The 13,845-nt window shown below is 36.0% G+C and overlaps 1 protein-coding gene and 1 long non-coding RNA gene across 2 annotated transcripts; both read right to left on the bottom strand.

The window, feature by feature from the left end:
- Positions 1–373: 373 nt before the first annotated feature.
- Positions 374–5,962, bottom strand: LOC129768706 (E3 SUMO-protein ligase ZBED1-like). Its single transcript, XM_055770511.1, has 4 exons — positions 5,787–5,962; positions 2,225–2,967; positions 1,426–1,618; positions 374–1,332 (listed from the first exon to the last, which is right to left on the bottom strand). The coding sequence occupies exons 1-4, from the start codon at positions 5,833–5,835 to the stop codon at positions 896–898; spliced, it is 1,422 nt and encodes a 473-aa protein (XP_055626486.1). The 5' UTR covers positions 5,836–5,962; the 3' UTR covers positions 374–895.
- Positions 5,963–6,847: 885 nt separating this feature from the next.
- LOC129768707 (uncharacterized) lies at positions 6,848–9,505 on the bottom strand. Its single transcript, XR_008741715.1, has 3 exons — positions 9,136–9,505; positions 8,986–9,077; positions 6,848–6,991 (listed from the first exon to the last, which is right to left on the bottom strand). It is a non-coding gene; the product is annotated as an uncharacterized LOC129768707 (long non-coding RNA).
- Positions 9,506–13,845: the final 4,340 nt, after the last annotated feature.

The raw sequence follows: 13,845 nt of genomic DNA, 5'->3' as shown, positions 1-13,845 counted from the left end.
AGCCGTTTGTTATTCGATACGATTAATCGCCCCAAATAATCGATTAATCGATTAATCGTAACACTAAGAGCAATAATTAGTTATTATTCTATTTTTCATTTGCCAGAAATTGTTTGCCGTTTTGAATGCTTGTAATTGTAATTTCGAACCGTTATAATTACTTGTATTTGTCGTTTAAGCTGCTAGGGTGGTAATGGGGCGTATGAAATATAAGCTAAGCATTGTGCATCAATCAAATTTATCCGAATTCCTATTGAAACATATGAATTAAAGTTTACCTTTCCATCAAAAATGCATTTTATATAATACGATAACACGATCTTTTAAAGTTGATGAAAAATTATTCAATTTTACATTTATTTACATTCTCGTATATACATTCCTAACTAAATTCTAAATTTCTTATTACATATTCAACATGTTTTAATACATACGAATTATATACATTTTCTTATACAAATTATATACATTTTCTTATACAAATTATATACATTTTCTTATACATATTATATACATTTTCTTATACATATTATATACATTTCTTAATACTTACTATACAGGTAAACCTGTTTTTGTGCGGTACTTTTTTGTTCGATTTCTCGTTTGTGCGACCCTTTCTGTGCCATTTTATTATCAAATCAGAACTTAGATCACACAATCTATTCGCTCAGATAATAAAATCGCGCAAAAAGGGTCGTACAAACGAGAAATCGTACAAAAAAGGATCGCTCAAAAACAGGATTTCCTGTATACATTTATCGCACAGTTCCGCAAAAAGCTGCGAAAGCGGTGAAAAATTTCGATTTTACGTTGAATCGTTTTGGTGTCTTTCTCTGTGCAGTAGACACTAAAACGATGCAACGTAATATCGCAATTTTTCAGCTATCTCGCACCTTTACGAAAACCAAACATTTTCATCGATCGATTGTAGGAATAATATCATGTCTAAGTTAGAACCGGACAAGCGGTTTCTTTGCTTAGTCATTATCTGCCCTGCTTTCGAGAACAAACGTTCCGAAGGAACAGACGTCGCTGAATTACATAAAAATTGCATAGCTATTTTATGCACGTTTGGATACTGTGCTCGTATTTCATTCCACACTATAAGTGGGTCACAGGTCCTCGGAGCGACTGTAGTATTTAAATACTGCCTCAGTTCAATGGGAATTCCTCCGGCGCTGTCATCTCCATGCACGCGATTGCTTTCAGCTACCATGGAATCATGAATCGCCCACAAGTCGTCGGTAGTGGTGTTTGTTTCTGGCTCTCCTGATATCCGAAGATCGTATTCGAATTCAGGTGACTCTTCCGCAGCTGTTCTGACAAGTTCCCCTGTGAAGCAACAGAAATATTGCCGATAAAATATTTTGTTTCTGTCGTGTTGTTTTTTTTCTCAATAGGACAAGCAAGAAAAGACTAACTCACCAACCCATGAAATAGCGGGGGCCACCGTGAGAGGACTTTCAAAATGTATTTTCTTGAATCGGGGATCAAGAAGCGTTGCGACCGCGAAAAGTTTTCTTTTTCCTACATCATTGAAATATTTCATGATGTGCAGCATAATGCTGTTTTTTACAGACATAGCTTCAGCAGAATCAAGCTGCATACTTGTATAGCTCTGAAATTGATGAAAAATATTGTTATTACTCGAAAGGAACCGTTGAACCAGTCAGGCAGAGTTATTATTTTAAAAAAAATGTGAAAAATTATCGATGAACTAAAAAGTTGTTCAATAGGCTATGTCGTTCGATTAGATTAGGTTCAACGATATGTTTTCTAAAATGTTACTACGTCTTCTTGAACAAATTTGAGTAACGAAGTGAGTGATTGTTCAGAAATACACCAAAAATCGTGAGAATCAGTAAAATTTATATTAAAAACCTCCGACTTCTGGCAGTTCTCAAATCTCACTTCAGGCATGGAGTCCATAAACTAGAAGATTGTTTGGGCAAGTGTATTGAAGTTCAGAGAAATAACCATAAATTGAATTAAATAGGTTTCTAACTATATATTCGTTAAATTCCCGTTGAAAGTTAAATAGAAAAACATAATAGAGTAGAACCCCGATTGTCCGCGGAATAGTCTGGCAACGTAACCTCGGATAACAAAAATCGCGGATAACGTAATAGAGGGACAAAAATGGAATACTAACGCGAAAAAAAGATATTATGAAACGACAAAACATATTAAATACTCTGATGCTTATTATACAAAAAACACTTACGATTTTTAGCAACCGAACCAATGGGATAATTTTACTGATCGTCACGTACTTTTCAGCTGACATTTCGGTAGTTACTGTTTCCAATGGGTGGAGAACTTTGCAGATTTCCTTCAAAATTGACAACTCATCTGCTGTTAACATAGTTGGTGTTTTAGGAACAACGAGCAGTACCCTTGAAATATAGTGTGCCATTACAAGGAATCTTTCTATCATTGCCATAATCGAATTCCATCGTGTTCGGACATCCAACACTAGTCCTAGACATTGTCCTTCCTTTTTATTATCGGCCAACTGCAGTTTTCTCAGTTCTCTGGTGGCTGTTTCACTTGCTTTGAAGAACTTGATTATTGTTTTCATCTTCTTGATTATATATATCATATTTTTCTCTGGTGTAATGGAAACCTCTATCGTACAATGATCCTCAACACCATCCAGCTCATCGTCGTTATCCTCTTCTATGACCGGCTCCATCCGAGCTGCGTATGCTTCTTTGTACAAGGGGACTGCTTTGCTTGCGATCAAGTTGATTGTGTGGGCGAAGCACGGTACATGGCGTCGTTCACCGTACTCCATTCTTACTGCCCCTAGTATGTTTGCACCGAGATCGGTCGTTACACAAGAAATTGTTTCGTTTTTAATACCCCAATCGTTGCAGCAAACCCGCAACAGATTCGCAATGTATTCTGATGTTTTCGATTGTTTGCATTCAACAACTCCTAGCAAAACGGAGTGTAGTTGAGAATCTAAACGAAAAATGGTTCATCAAAAAGTTTGAAGGAAGCCATGCTTGTAAAAAATACTCTGAAAATAATAAAATATTTTACGACCGTAAAGGGATTTTCAGTTTAATTCTCAATCGGAATTAATCCTAACCGAAAAAAGTAATCTTACGCAACCTTTTTTTATATAAGCAAGCATAGCTGAAATTTCGAAATCATTTTTTTTTTGTTTTCTTCTCAATCTCTCTGTATGATTTGGTGGTACACCTTTAATTTTTTCTTAAACAACCGTAATCGAACGCGGTGTCGGTGAGCAGATTCGCAACTCACAGACAAATTGACTCAAATGTTCATAACATGATAGCGATATGTTCAGTATTTGGGTTTTTGTTTGCATTTTACCCTAACCAATCAAGGGTATAAATGTATGTAACTTAAAAAAAATAGAGATAAGTATTATTCAAAATGAACCGCCCTTTGCATCTCAGGTAACAGTAAAATTTTATTGTTTCTAAGCATCGAGAGGTGAAGGTTTTCAAAACAGCTAGATAATCAATTAATTAGTCTTAATATTTGGAATATTTTAAACATATTTAGCAGTGGAAGAGTTTTCCTCAGGTATGAACAAGATTTATCGTGGTACAACTTCTTTGCATTTATACAGTAAGTTACAGCTAATTCGACATTTAGAGGCACCACTCAGCGTCACACTGGAAGCGGTTCTGATCTTAGACAAGACGTGACAACTGGCTTTTTACTTTTCTTTCTGCATTTCGTCGACCAAGTTCTAGATAATAGGGAAGTGAGATTTGAAAGTTGCCAAATTTCATAAAATTTCGGAAGATTATTTTCCCATGAAAAACATGAGTTCTTCGTATCATGTATTTTCTGAGCTGCACCATTTTTTTGTATAAATTTTTTAACCGAATGTCACATATTTCAAACAATAAGTATTTCTCGTTATTTTGGTATGCAAAAAAAAATAAATGTGAAGAGATAAAGAAAACTAGAAAACGTAGATTTGATAGTCGGAGTATGATATGTTGAAATAAATTAATTAAATTCATAGTTCGTTTTACCGTTTATACTTCACGATGAAAATGAAAAGAACGGCACGCCATTAAATTTCGTTTTGCGAGTTAAAGAAAATTATGGGTTTCGTGTAGAATTAATATTTTTCAAATAGAAATTATGAATGAAAAATAATTCTCCGCATCAAATTAGTGTTCAATGTGAATGGAAAACTTTGCTTTCTTCATATGGTAAAAAAATCTCGTACAAAAATTGTATCTGAAGATAATTTTATATTATAATGAGAATATCGGAAAGTGTATAGAAAATAGGTTAAGTTAGAGTAAAAAAGGGGTGCTTCGAGTAAATAAATAACGCCAAGTAAATATTTTCGTTCAGATTTTAGCACTTTAAAAGTGCATTCGGGCCGAGTAGTAAGACTTGTTAAAAATGAATTTCGTATCCAAATGTCGACACCGTATCGTTGTCATCGCGGATACACTTCATTTCGTTTTCACTGTGTAGTGTATACGGGAATAAGGCCTTATAATTGATAATTGATTGATATCGTTCAAATACTATCAGTACTGAAATATTGATAAAATAATACATTCCCAAATTATAACATCAGAGGCGAACCAGCCCAGGAGGCTAAAAGCCTCTCAAATAAAGAATATATAAAAAAATGTTATTTGTTATCCTTATTTTTTTTGCTAACTGCTTTATATTTGGAAAATAATTGAATGCTCTTCTCTGTTAGTCCGCTGCTATTATGCTATGCTAGATGGCAGGAGAATCACAAAAAAATGTAGGATGGAAATTCCGATGCAATTTTTCCCTCTCTTCAGGAACTGAACAGCTGACGTAATAGAAACGAAAATATACAAAGAATCCATAATAGATATTATCGCTAAAGTGATATGTGAATGCAACTATTATTCAATTTTGAATATATTTGGCAATACTGTGAAAATGTTAGAAATCCCACTTTTTGTGTATTTTATCTTTGTCAATTATTTTCCTCATCAACCAATTAGAAGCCGAGTTGCAAGTTGTCCGAGTTCGACAGAAAAAGTGGTCCGGAATCGGCCCCCTATTATCATGTCTCGTCTCAGGTTCTGACCTGTAATTCACATTCGTGATGACAGTGGTACAGTGTCGACTTTCAATGGGGGGCCATAATTTGGGCCCCGAACTCGGGGTTTACAAAAATGTCCAATTGAACGTATCGCATTACATATCTGTCCAATTAGATGTAACTTACTGTAGAACAAAGTTATTCAGTTTCACTTGTAACAAATTTAGACAATTCTAAGATGTAACAAAGATAAGTTATCCCTTGGAATTAGAATTAGCCTGTACTACAAGATGGTTCTAGCCAGAAACGCTTTGGCTAAAAAAAAAGGCGGCCGTACACTGTTTGTCCGGAAGTCAAATATTTGATACTTTTTTTTGAGTTTGGTTTGAGATTTGGACAAACATACGAACACTATTTTATGTTTATGTTTTTTTATTTTATGTTTTATATCAATTATCAACAAATAACTGAATATTTGCTTGTCGTTTTTCGAATATATTTGATCAGTACAAGTTGATCAAATTTTATCTGTCAAAAAGAATTAAATATTTGGCTTCGGCCAAACAGTGTATGAGTACCCTAAGTAATGAGCGAAATTAAAAATTACTCATTACACTCGCTCCATCCTAGTCCTAAATCCTAATATTGTCCAATTAATCTAATGTTAGATTTAGTGATATTGTCGAATTTTAATCTTGGATAGTTAAATTTTATTTACTGAGCTAATACTTTAATAAAAAATGATCAAGCTTACCATGAATAAAATGCCCTGTGATCCCCAAGTAGCTTCTGACGTTTAACATTTCGGTCCAAACATCTGTCGTTAGACAGATGCTTGTGATCGATCGGAGGCGGTTTCTGACAATTTCTTTGCTTTTTATAAATTTATTTTTCAGGATCTCGCGAAACTGTGTCTCGTGCGGCACTTTATATAGTGGGCATACAGTTTTAATTAGTTGACGAAATCCTTTCTTGTCTACTGTACAAAGAGGCATGTTATCCGTACACACCATGTACATGACACAAGTTGTTATTTCTTTTCCTTTGGTACCGCCAGCTAAAATGAAAACAAAACGAAAATAAAAAGAATGCTCGAATATCATTTGACATCATGTCTTTTTATGATGGCGACAGTCGAAAAATTTTAGTTTTCATTACCAAGTGACCAATTTGAACTATGATTATTTTTAGATAACTTTAAATTCTCTCTCATCAAACATTTTTAATCTCAAATTGAAAACCGCTTGTCCATATTTTTACAAAAAAAAAATCAAAACATGCTATTGGAAGAACGAAAATTAATATTATTTTAATATAAGGAACAACTCTAAATGCTATACAAAAATGAATTCTAGGCACGATGAAATTCATCATTTGCTAACCCTTCTCTGCATGATTTTGCTTATTGGTGAAATAAATCAGGGTGGTATAGTTCAACTTAAAGTGAACTTGTTCTTTTATATAATTTTTGGGCATTCAATGTTATGATGAAAATTTCCACCATTATGCAAAGAAGAGTTAACAAAAATTTATTTTCGTGGCCGCCATCATGTATATAAAATTGAATCAGGTGGGATTACCTCCGTATGAAAAAGGACGATCGAAAGCCGATGTAATAGTTTGTTGCCGTGGACCCATTTTGGGAGTAGTATCAATTCTAGATTCTTGTGATGCTGTTCTTTTTCGTCCCTGATTTAGAACCGGGACCGGTCTTTCATTAACAGTGGAGAAGGCCAAATTTTTATGCTTGAATGTCAAATGATTGAGCATATTGCTCGTGTTGCGGCAAAAACTTAGAATATGCAAACATAATTTACATTGTACTTTGTTCCCCTCAATTTTTTTAAAGAACTCCCAAGCCGGACTGATTTTGGATTTTTCTTGATTTTTTGTCGAAGGTGTTTCTGACATCGCGAATTTTTCCCAATTAGGCTTCTTCGGTTCCAATCGATATTCAATCTGAAAAGAATAAACCAATTTCAATCACAGAGTGTCGGCTATCTAGAAAAATCTTGAAAATCAGGGAATATAAATGAATTTAAGCCCTGTCAAAAAAAATCGCCTATTGAATTTTAAATAATGGCAGTAATTGGAAAGTTTGTTATACAAAAATGTTTATTTATCTTGGAATATTATATATATTTTTTTATTTTTTATATTTTTTTCTGTGTACATTTACTTTGGTGCATGTTGCCTGCCTTTGTCTGTGCGCGAAGGTAAAGGACAAAAAACGCGAAAGCAAAGCATACTGTTTGGTATGTGCATATGAATTTTTTCCTACAACATATGCAAACAGGTTCATATGAATCATATGAAATCAAAAAAGCATACACAATAAATCAAGCCAGTTTCTTTCAAATATCTAACATGTCATTGACCCAAAAGCTCATTCCAGCCATCTCCTGGGATGTTGCAATCAGCGGTGCCTGGAAACAGTCATGTGTCACAAATAATTTCGTACTGTTCAGAAGGACATGATCGTATTGGAAAGATTCACGAGGATCGTTGAGAAGGTCCAACTCGGTCGTGTTGGAATAAGTTACATGATGACGTTGGGCATTGTCCCGTATTATAAATCTGCTCAAAGAACTGTTGAGATTCTTTGCAAGTTTGCTGGTGATAATCAGAAAAAAAATTTAACCAACATCAGATTCCTTCGTCGACGTAGTTCAATGCTTGGCGTTTCATTTTATCAAATGATTAATCCATTAGCAACTTCTAGTTATTTCGATTAAATTTTCTGTTTTTATCCATGAATGATGGTAATGGAACAAAGAACCATTTATCAGAGAATTGCATTTGACAATGAAAAAACTCCGAAAAACTCGCTAATATTTGATGACAAATAAATTGTGATTTCGTTTGGAATGAAAAGGAATGTTGAATACACCAGCTTTAACTTTCCTCTACTCGCGCATAGGTTTGACAGGCAGAGAGTGAATGAGATGGCTGAATTAAATAATTATTAAAACTGAATGAAGTTAAAGAAAAAAAATCTGGAGTTTTGGAGTGAGTATACGAGTTACGATTTTGCGCGGGAATATAGGAGAGTTAAAAATTATGAAATTATCGCCGTTAACATATCATCTGACGAAGTTCGCATTCTCCCTTAGGTATTCCGTCGTTGATTTCTGTTGAAAAGCAGGACTCGAAAAGGTTCCGACTATATTAAGCTCCAGCAGAATACTCATATTTCGAATTAGTTTCGTTGTGTCGAAATATTGAATCACAATGAACAGGTATTGATAAAATTGAATATAAATCGATTTAGATCGGTAAACATAAATGATTCAATCATTCGGAAAACTCTAACGTGTTAGAAGCTTATTCTTAATATGTTCAGTGCATAATTACTGGAGATGAAACGGATATTCAAAACTATCCGGCCGGATACCGGATATTAGGAAAAAAATCATAAAAATAAGATAAATTATAACACAATTAGCATATAAACATCATTCATACATAATTAAAAATAAGATTTGATTACTTATTTATTAGAAATGTTATTAAAATTAAATTATTATCAACTCATAACAGTATTAATTTATAAACAATACTCAAAATTAACCACTGGATAATTATGATGCATGAATAACAAATTTTCAGCAATTGCTAACAACCATTTACGCTTTGCTTTGCACACCAGAGTAGCTACAGAGAATAATCAGTTTTTTTTTTCCTAAATCCCGGTTAAAAAGAAAAATATAATGCAGTAGAAACCCGATTATCCGCGGAATAGGCTCTATAGAATTACGGGCTCACTTCAGCGGATAATCGGGGTTCTATTGTACTACTAACCAGCGACTAACGGTACTCCCCCGGGAAGGCATTGATGCTTCAACTCTATCGCCTTTGTCGAAGTGACCTTATACCGTGGTTCCGAATGGTCGAAACACATTTACCAGCAAAATTATCGTCAGAGAACCTTTTTATAACCTATTCTAAATTACCTGAAAAAACGCGCTCAAAATGGCCGTGAAGAAAAGGCAACGCTGTCCTTTTTTCTCTGGAACAGGATTTCAATCTCCCTGGATATCTGAACCTGCGAATAAAATAAAATTCAACACTTTTTCAAATAAAATATAAGATATTTACAATACCTGCAGTATTTGTTAAATTTTCTCCGCAAAAATATTTCTTTCACTTTCGCTTCCAATTCGCTTTTTGCGCCATAAGTCGCGATTACAGTCTGAACCCTAGCACTGTTGAAACAAAATGACTAATGACAAAGCCCACTGACAAGACATGCAGATCAAGGTGTTTACGAAGTGGGGTGAGCCACTACATGGTAAATCAAATATAATCAAAATAACTTATAAAAAAATAAAACAGCAGCGGTCGTATTTTTTTTTCTTCTGGGTTTGGATCGATTAATCGACGCAAATTATTCGTTCGCTTCGATTATTGGTTGCGCAGTATTCGTTCGATTAATAATCGATTTCTGTAGGAAGTATTCGATTAATCGATTAATCGAACGATTATCGGGGATCACTAGTCGTACCGAAGAGCGACGAACGCACCCATACCACGAACTTCGACGTGTAGTTCGTGCTCGGCACCGACAAAATATTCTTTTCGAAAATTCCTTCATGCATTTGCCTGAAACGTGCTGTGTATGCCCGGAGCCGTTCCGCTATATATACGCATACACATTTGAAACACACGCAATAATATTTGTCTTGTATGAAGCGTGCCGGTTACGCTACGTGCCTGATAGTATAATATCACCTTTACTTTGCTTTCGTTCATCTCTACCTCTACTCTCGTACCGCGAGGACTCGTTTCATCGGGACCAAGCATACCGCTCGGTGGCAAGGCACCACGAGAGCAGCTCGGATAAGCGCGCCAGCCACAGGAGGTGTGAAGAAGCCACATCGCTACCCACCGAGAACCGTCGCTTTGCGTGAAATTCGTCACTATCAGAAGCCGACCGAATTGCTGATCCGCAAGCTACCTTTGCAGCGTTTGGTCCATGGAATTGCCCAGCACTTCAAAACCGACTTGCGCTTCCAAAGTTTTCCGCCGTTACGGCACTGCAGGCAAGTGAGGCAAGCGAGGCATATTTATTCGGCCTGTTCGATGATACCAATTTGTGTGCTAAGCCACGCAAAACGCGTCACATCATGCCCGAGGACATCCAGCTGGCCCGTCGTATCCGAGGAGAGCGTGCTTAAACAGCCGCGCTTCCACTTTAATCATTATTACCTTAGCATATAATCAACGGCTCTTTCCAGGAACACCAAATTTGATGGATTAGAGTTCAGACAAGTTTTAGCAGGCCGAACCGAAAGAAGCATTTAGCGAAAATCGAGGTGTCGATGATAATTCGATACTGATGGGTGCCAATGAGTATGGATTTGAAGAATACGAAATATATGACATGATGTACCGGATATTTCACCATATCGAAGAAATCACTGTGATGAAAGTTGCGTTATAAAATTATTTATGTCGATTCTAATTTGCGCTTGGTATTTCCTCGGAAGACTCGATTCCTCCTTTGAGTATTAATAGTCTCTTTCTGGAAAAACGAAGTGGTATGATAATCACATTATTCGAAAGATAAAATGCAGAAGTTTTCTACCAACCTCCTTTCAACCCAACATCTCTTTCTCCCGTTTGTCGTTTTTCAATTCCATTTCTCCTCTGCAGTCGGACCTAACGGAGCATTTAGCGAAAACCGAGGGGCCCCGGATCAAGGATGACTGCAATTGTCGGGGCTTGGGGAGGGGGTACTATTTGCGCTGGGTATTTCCGAGGAGGAATCGATTCCCTCTTTGAGCGTTAATAATTCTTTTATTCGCGAGCGTTTTATAATTCGGCTAAACGAAGTGGTATGATAATCACTTTATTTTAAATATGAAATGTCTAGGATTTATATGATTGTTCCAATAAATACTATGTCAACGTTTGTCCTACGTCCACTTTGCGGTTATATCAAAGATATAACCCACTTCTAGTTTTTTGCATCAGAAATCAAGTTTTTATTCCACTTTATATGGACGTAAAAATAAGATAGTGTACATGGGTGACGAGATTCGTGTCAGGGGGAGTAGAAGTGTGGATTGAAGTCAGGTTGAATGAAGAGACAGATTTGTATTCATTAGTCACGTCAATTGGAATAACCATTGACTAGAATAGTTCATCATCTGATCGTTCAAGCTCCTTAAAACTCTCATACTCATATTTCAGGTGATCCGCTCTGATGAAGAGAAACTCAATCTAGACATTCAGCGATTCCGTGCCAAACCGATATAGTGGTTCTTAGATTTCCATAAAAAGCGGTAGTATTGTTCCTTATCGAAAATTATTAGCCCCGTTTTTTTTTATTTTTTTTTTTATTAGTGTGCTCAATTCCCTTTTTGTGTGGCCCAAAAAATATTTCTTTTCCCCTTTTTCCGAAAATGACATTTCTAAAAATTCATTCATTCATTCATTTTATTCGCGTGATAGTGATTCAGTGATTTCATTCGCGTGATATCTCGGCTTATGTCCAATCACTATAACCTAAAAGCACATCTCTATCGCATTGGGCTCGCAGCAAATAGTCTTTGTGATTGTGGCGATGGCTACCACGACCTCATGTTGTCTGGTCATGTATCCGGTTCCATGCTGCCCGCTCTCAGCTCACCAGAGCATTGAGGGCACAAGGCAGTCAATCGGATATCCCCGTCCGGGGTATCTTAGGTAGCCGTGACCCTGAGCTTCTGCTCCATCTATACCTGTTCCTCAGAAACGCCGATGTCAACGTTTAACGATTTTTCCTCCGTAGTATTCCTTTGTCATATCCCTCCTATCCGATCGATAAACTTTTACTTAGTCGCGGCAATACATACACATACTCTTTACAAATACACGGGCTGAAGGTTGTGCAACCCACTGGTAATTCAACAAGAGCTGAGGATTGTACCATTCATGGCAACTCTACACGAGCTGATGATTCTGCCAGCTAGTGACCTTTCTATCCTGGATTCCTCGAGTCGAGAAAGACGACCACGCTAGATATGCCTACAGATATGGTACAGCCTAGTGGGGCGTTGCTGATTAATGGTCAGCTGCATCCCAATAGGAAATATACTGTGTCGGGCGCACGTAGAGAGCATCGCAGACTGCAACATCCCAATTATGAGAACACTTGAAATATTAACCTCAAGCCAAACGCGAGTAATCGGTTACATATTACTAACATAGTTGTATGGCAAACATTGTCGAAATATTGAACTCCCGGCCCTGTCAGGCTGATGCCATATGAGCCTTAATAAAAATATATATTTTGGATAAAAAAAATCATGGCGTTTGAACTACTGGACCGATTTGGATTATCAATATTTCAAATTAAAGTCCATCAGCTAGTCTTTTTTGAAAAAATACTGTACTTGCGAAAAAAATGTTTTTTATCCAAGATATATATGTTTATTAAGACTCCCATGGCGTTAGCCATGGGAGTCTTAATAAATTTTGTTTATATATATAAAATTTTGTTTATATATATAAAATATATATAAACAAAATATAGGTCGCGTCACGAAAATTGTCCAATTTTGATTGCTTTATGCTGATACATTTCATGATGATTTCATGATTCATGATGTTTTTGCACCGATCGCTTTAGACGCTCCAAGCAATTTATTGCAATGCAATTATAAAATTTCCTATAGTCTAAATGTTAAAATATGTTAAAATAGCGTTGGAAATAGAGCTTCTAATTTCCCATATATTTGTGTTGACCCGAGGCGTTTCCCTAACACTGACTAACGGAAATAAATGTCCATATTAGAAAAACCACATTGCGGTATAAACATTTGTAGTTACCGTTCTGAATCATATTTCGGACACTTTATCTAATATCTTGAAATGCTTAATGCACTGATGATTTAACTATAAAATTAATATCACAATTGCTTCTTTAGAGTAATCCCTTGGTTTCACTATCACTTTATTTAAGTATTACATTTGAATTATTACATAGTAGGAAGAAAAACAACAGCACTACTCATTATTGTTTGTGTTTGACGTTTGCTTAGCGTGAGCACGTAGAATTTACCCGTCCATAAATATTTTAATTTCTCCCGTGTTTCATCAGTTCTCATCATCGTTAACAGTTTACTGTGATTGCTTGGTAAGTGTTTCGCAGTTGATTATAAAATATGATCAAGTGTAAAGTAATTTTCGTCCAAAAAATTACAAAATAAAGTGTCCGAAATTTGAATTCAATCTGTCCGAAATTTGATTCAGTGTCCGAAGTTTGATTCTTATTCGCTTCAATTGAAAAGCATTTTATTTGATGGTTTTTTCATGTTTTCAATCAAATAGGTACCAAAGTAGAATACTTAAATGCATATTGAACTAATTTATTGAAAATATCAACCAAATAATACTTGTGCATAAAGCTTAGATCTGTTTTCTGCATCATATGCCTTAAGCGTCCGAAATATGATTCAGAACAGTATGTTAGTAATATTTAAAAGATTACTCGCGGTTGGCTCGAGGTTAGTATTACAAGTGTTTTCGAAATTGTGATGTTGCTGTGTCCAATGCACTGTACGTGTGCCCGACACGGGATACTTCCTATAGGGGTGCAGCTGACCATTAATCAGCAACGCCCCCTAGTCTGTACCCCATATAAATCGTGATACGTCTCGAGGAAACCAGGGTAGAATGGTCACTGTCCGACACAATCTTCAGCTCGTGTAGAGTTGTCATGAGCGGTACAATCTTGGTTCTTGTTGAATAATCAATAGCCTGCACAACCTTCGGCCCATGTAGGGGAACCGCGGGTTATACGGACAGCGGGGGTAATATGGACCTAA

The sequence above is a fragment of the Toxorhynchites rutilus genome, chromosome 2, assembly GCF_029784135.1.
Source record: "Toxorhynchites rutilus septentrionalis strain SRP chromosome 2, ASM2978413v1, whole genome shotgun sequence".
Classification (NCBI taxonomy): domain Eukaryota; kingdom Metazoa; phylum Arthropoda; class Insecta; order Diptera; family Culicidae; genus Toxorhynchites; species Toxorhynchites rutilus.
The sequence above is the reverse complement of the archived record's forward strand: the minus strand, read 5'-3'. Positions and strand labels throughout refer to the sequence as shown.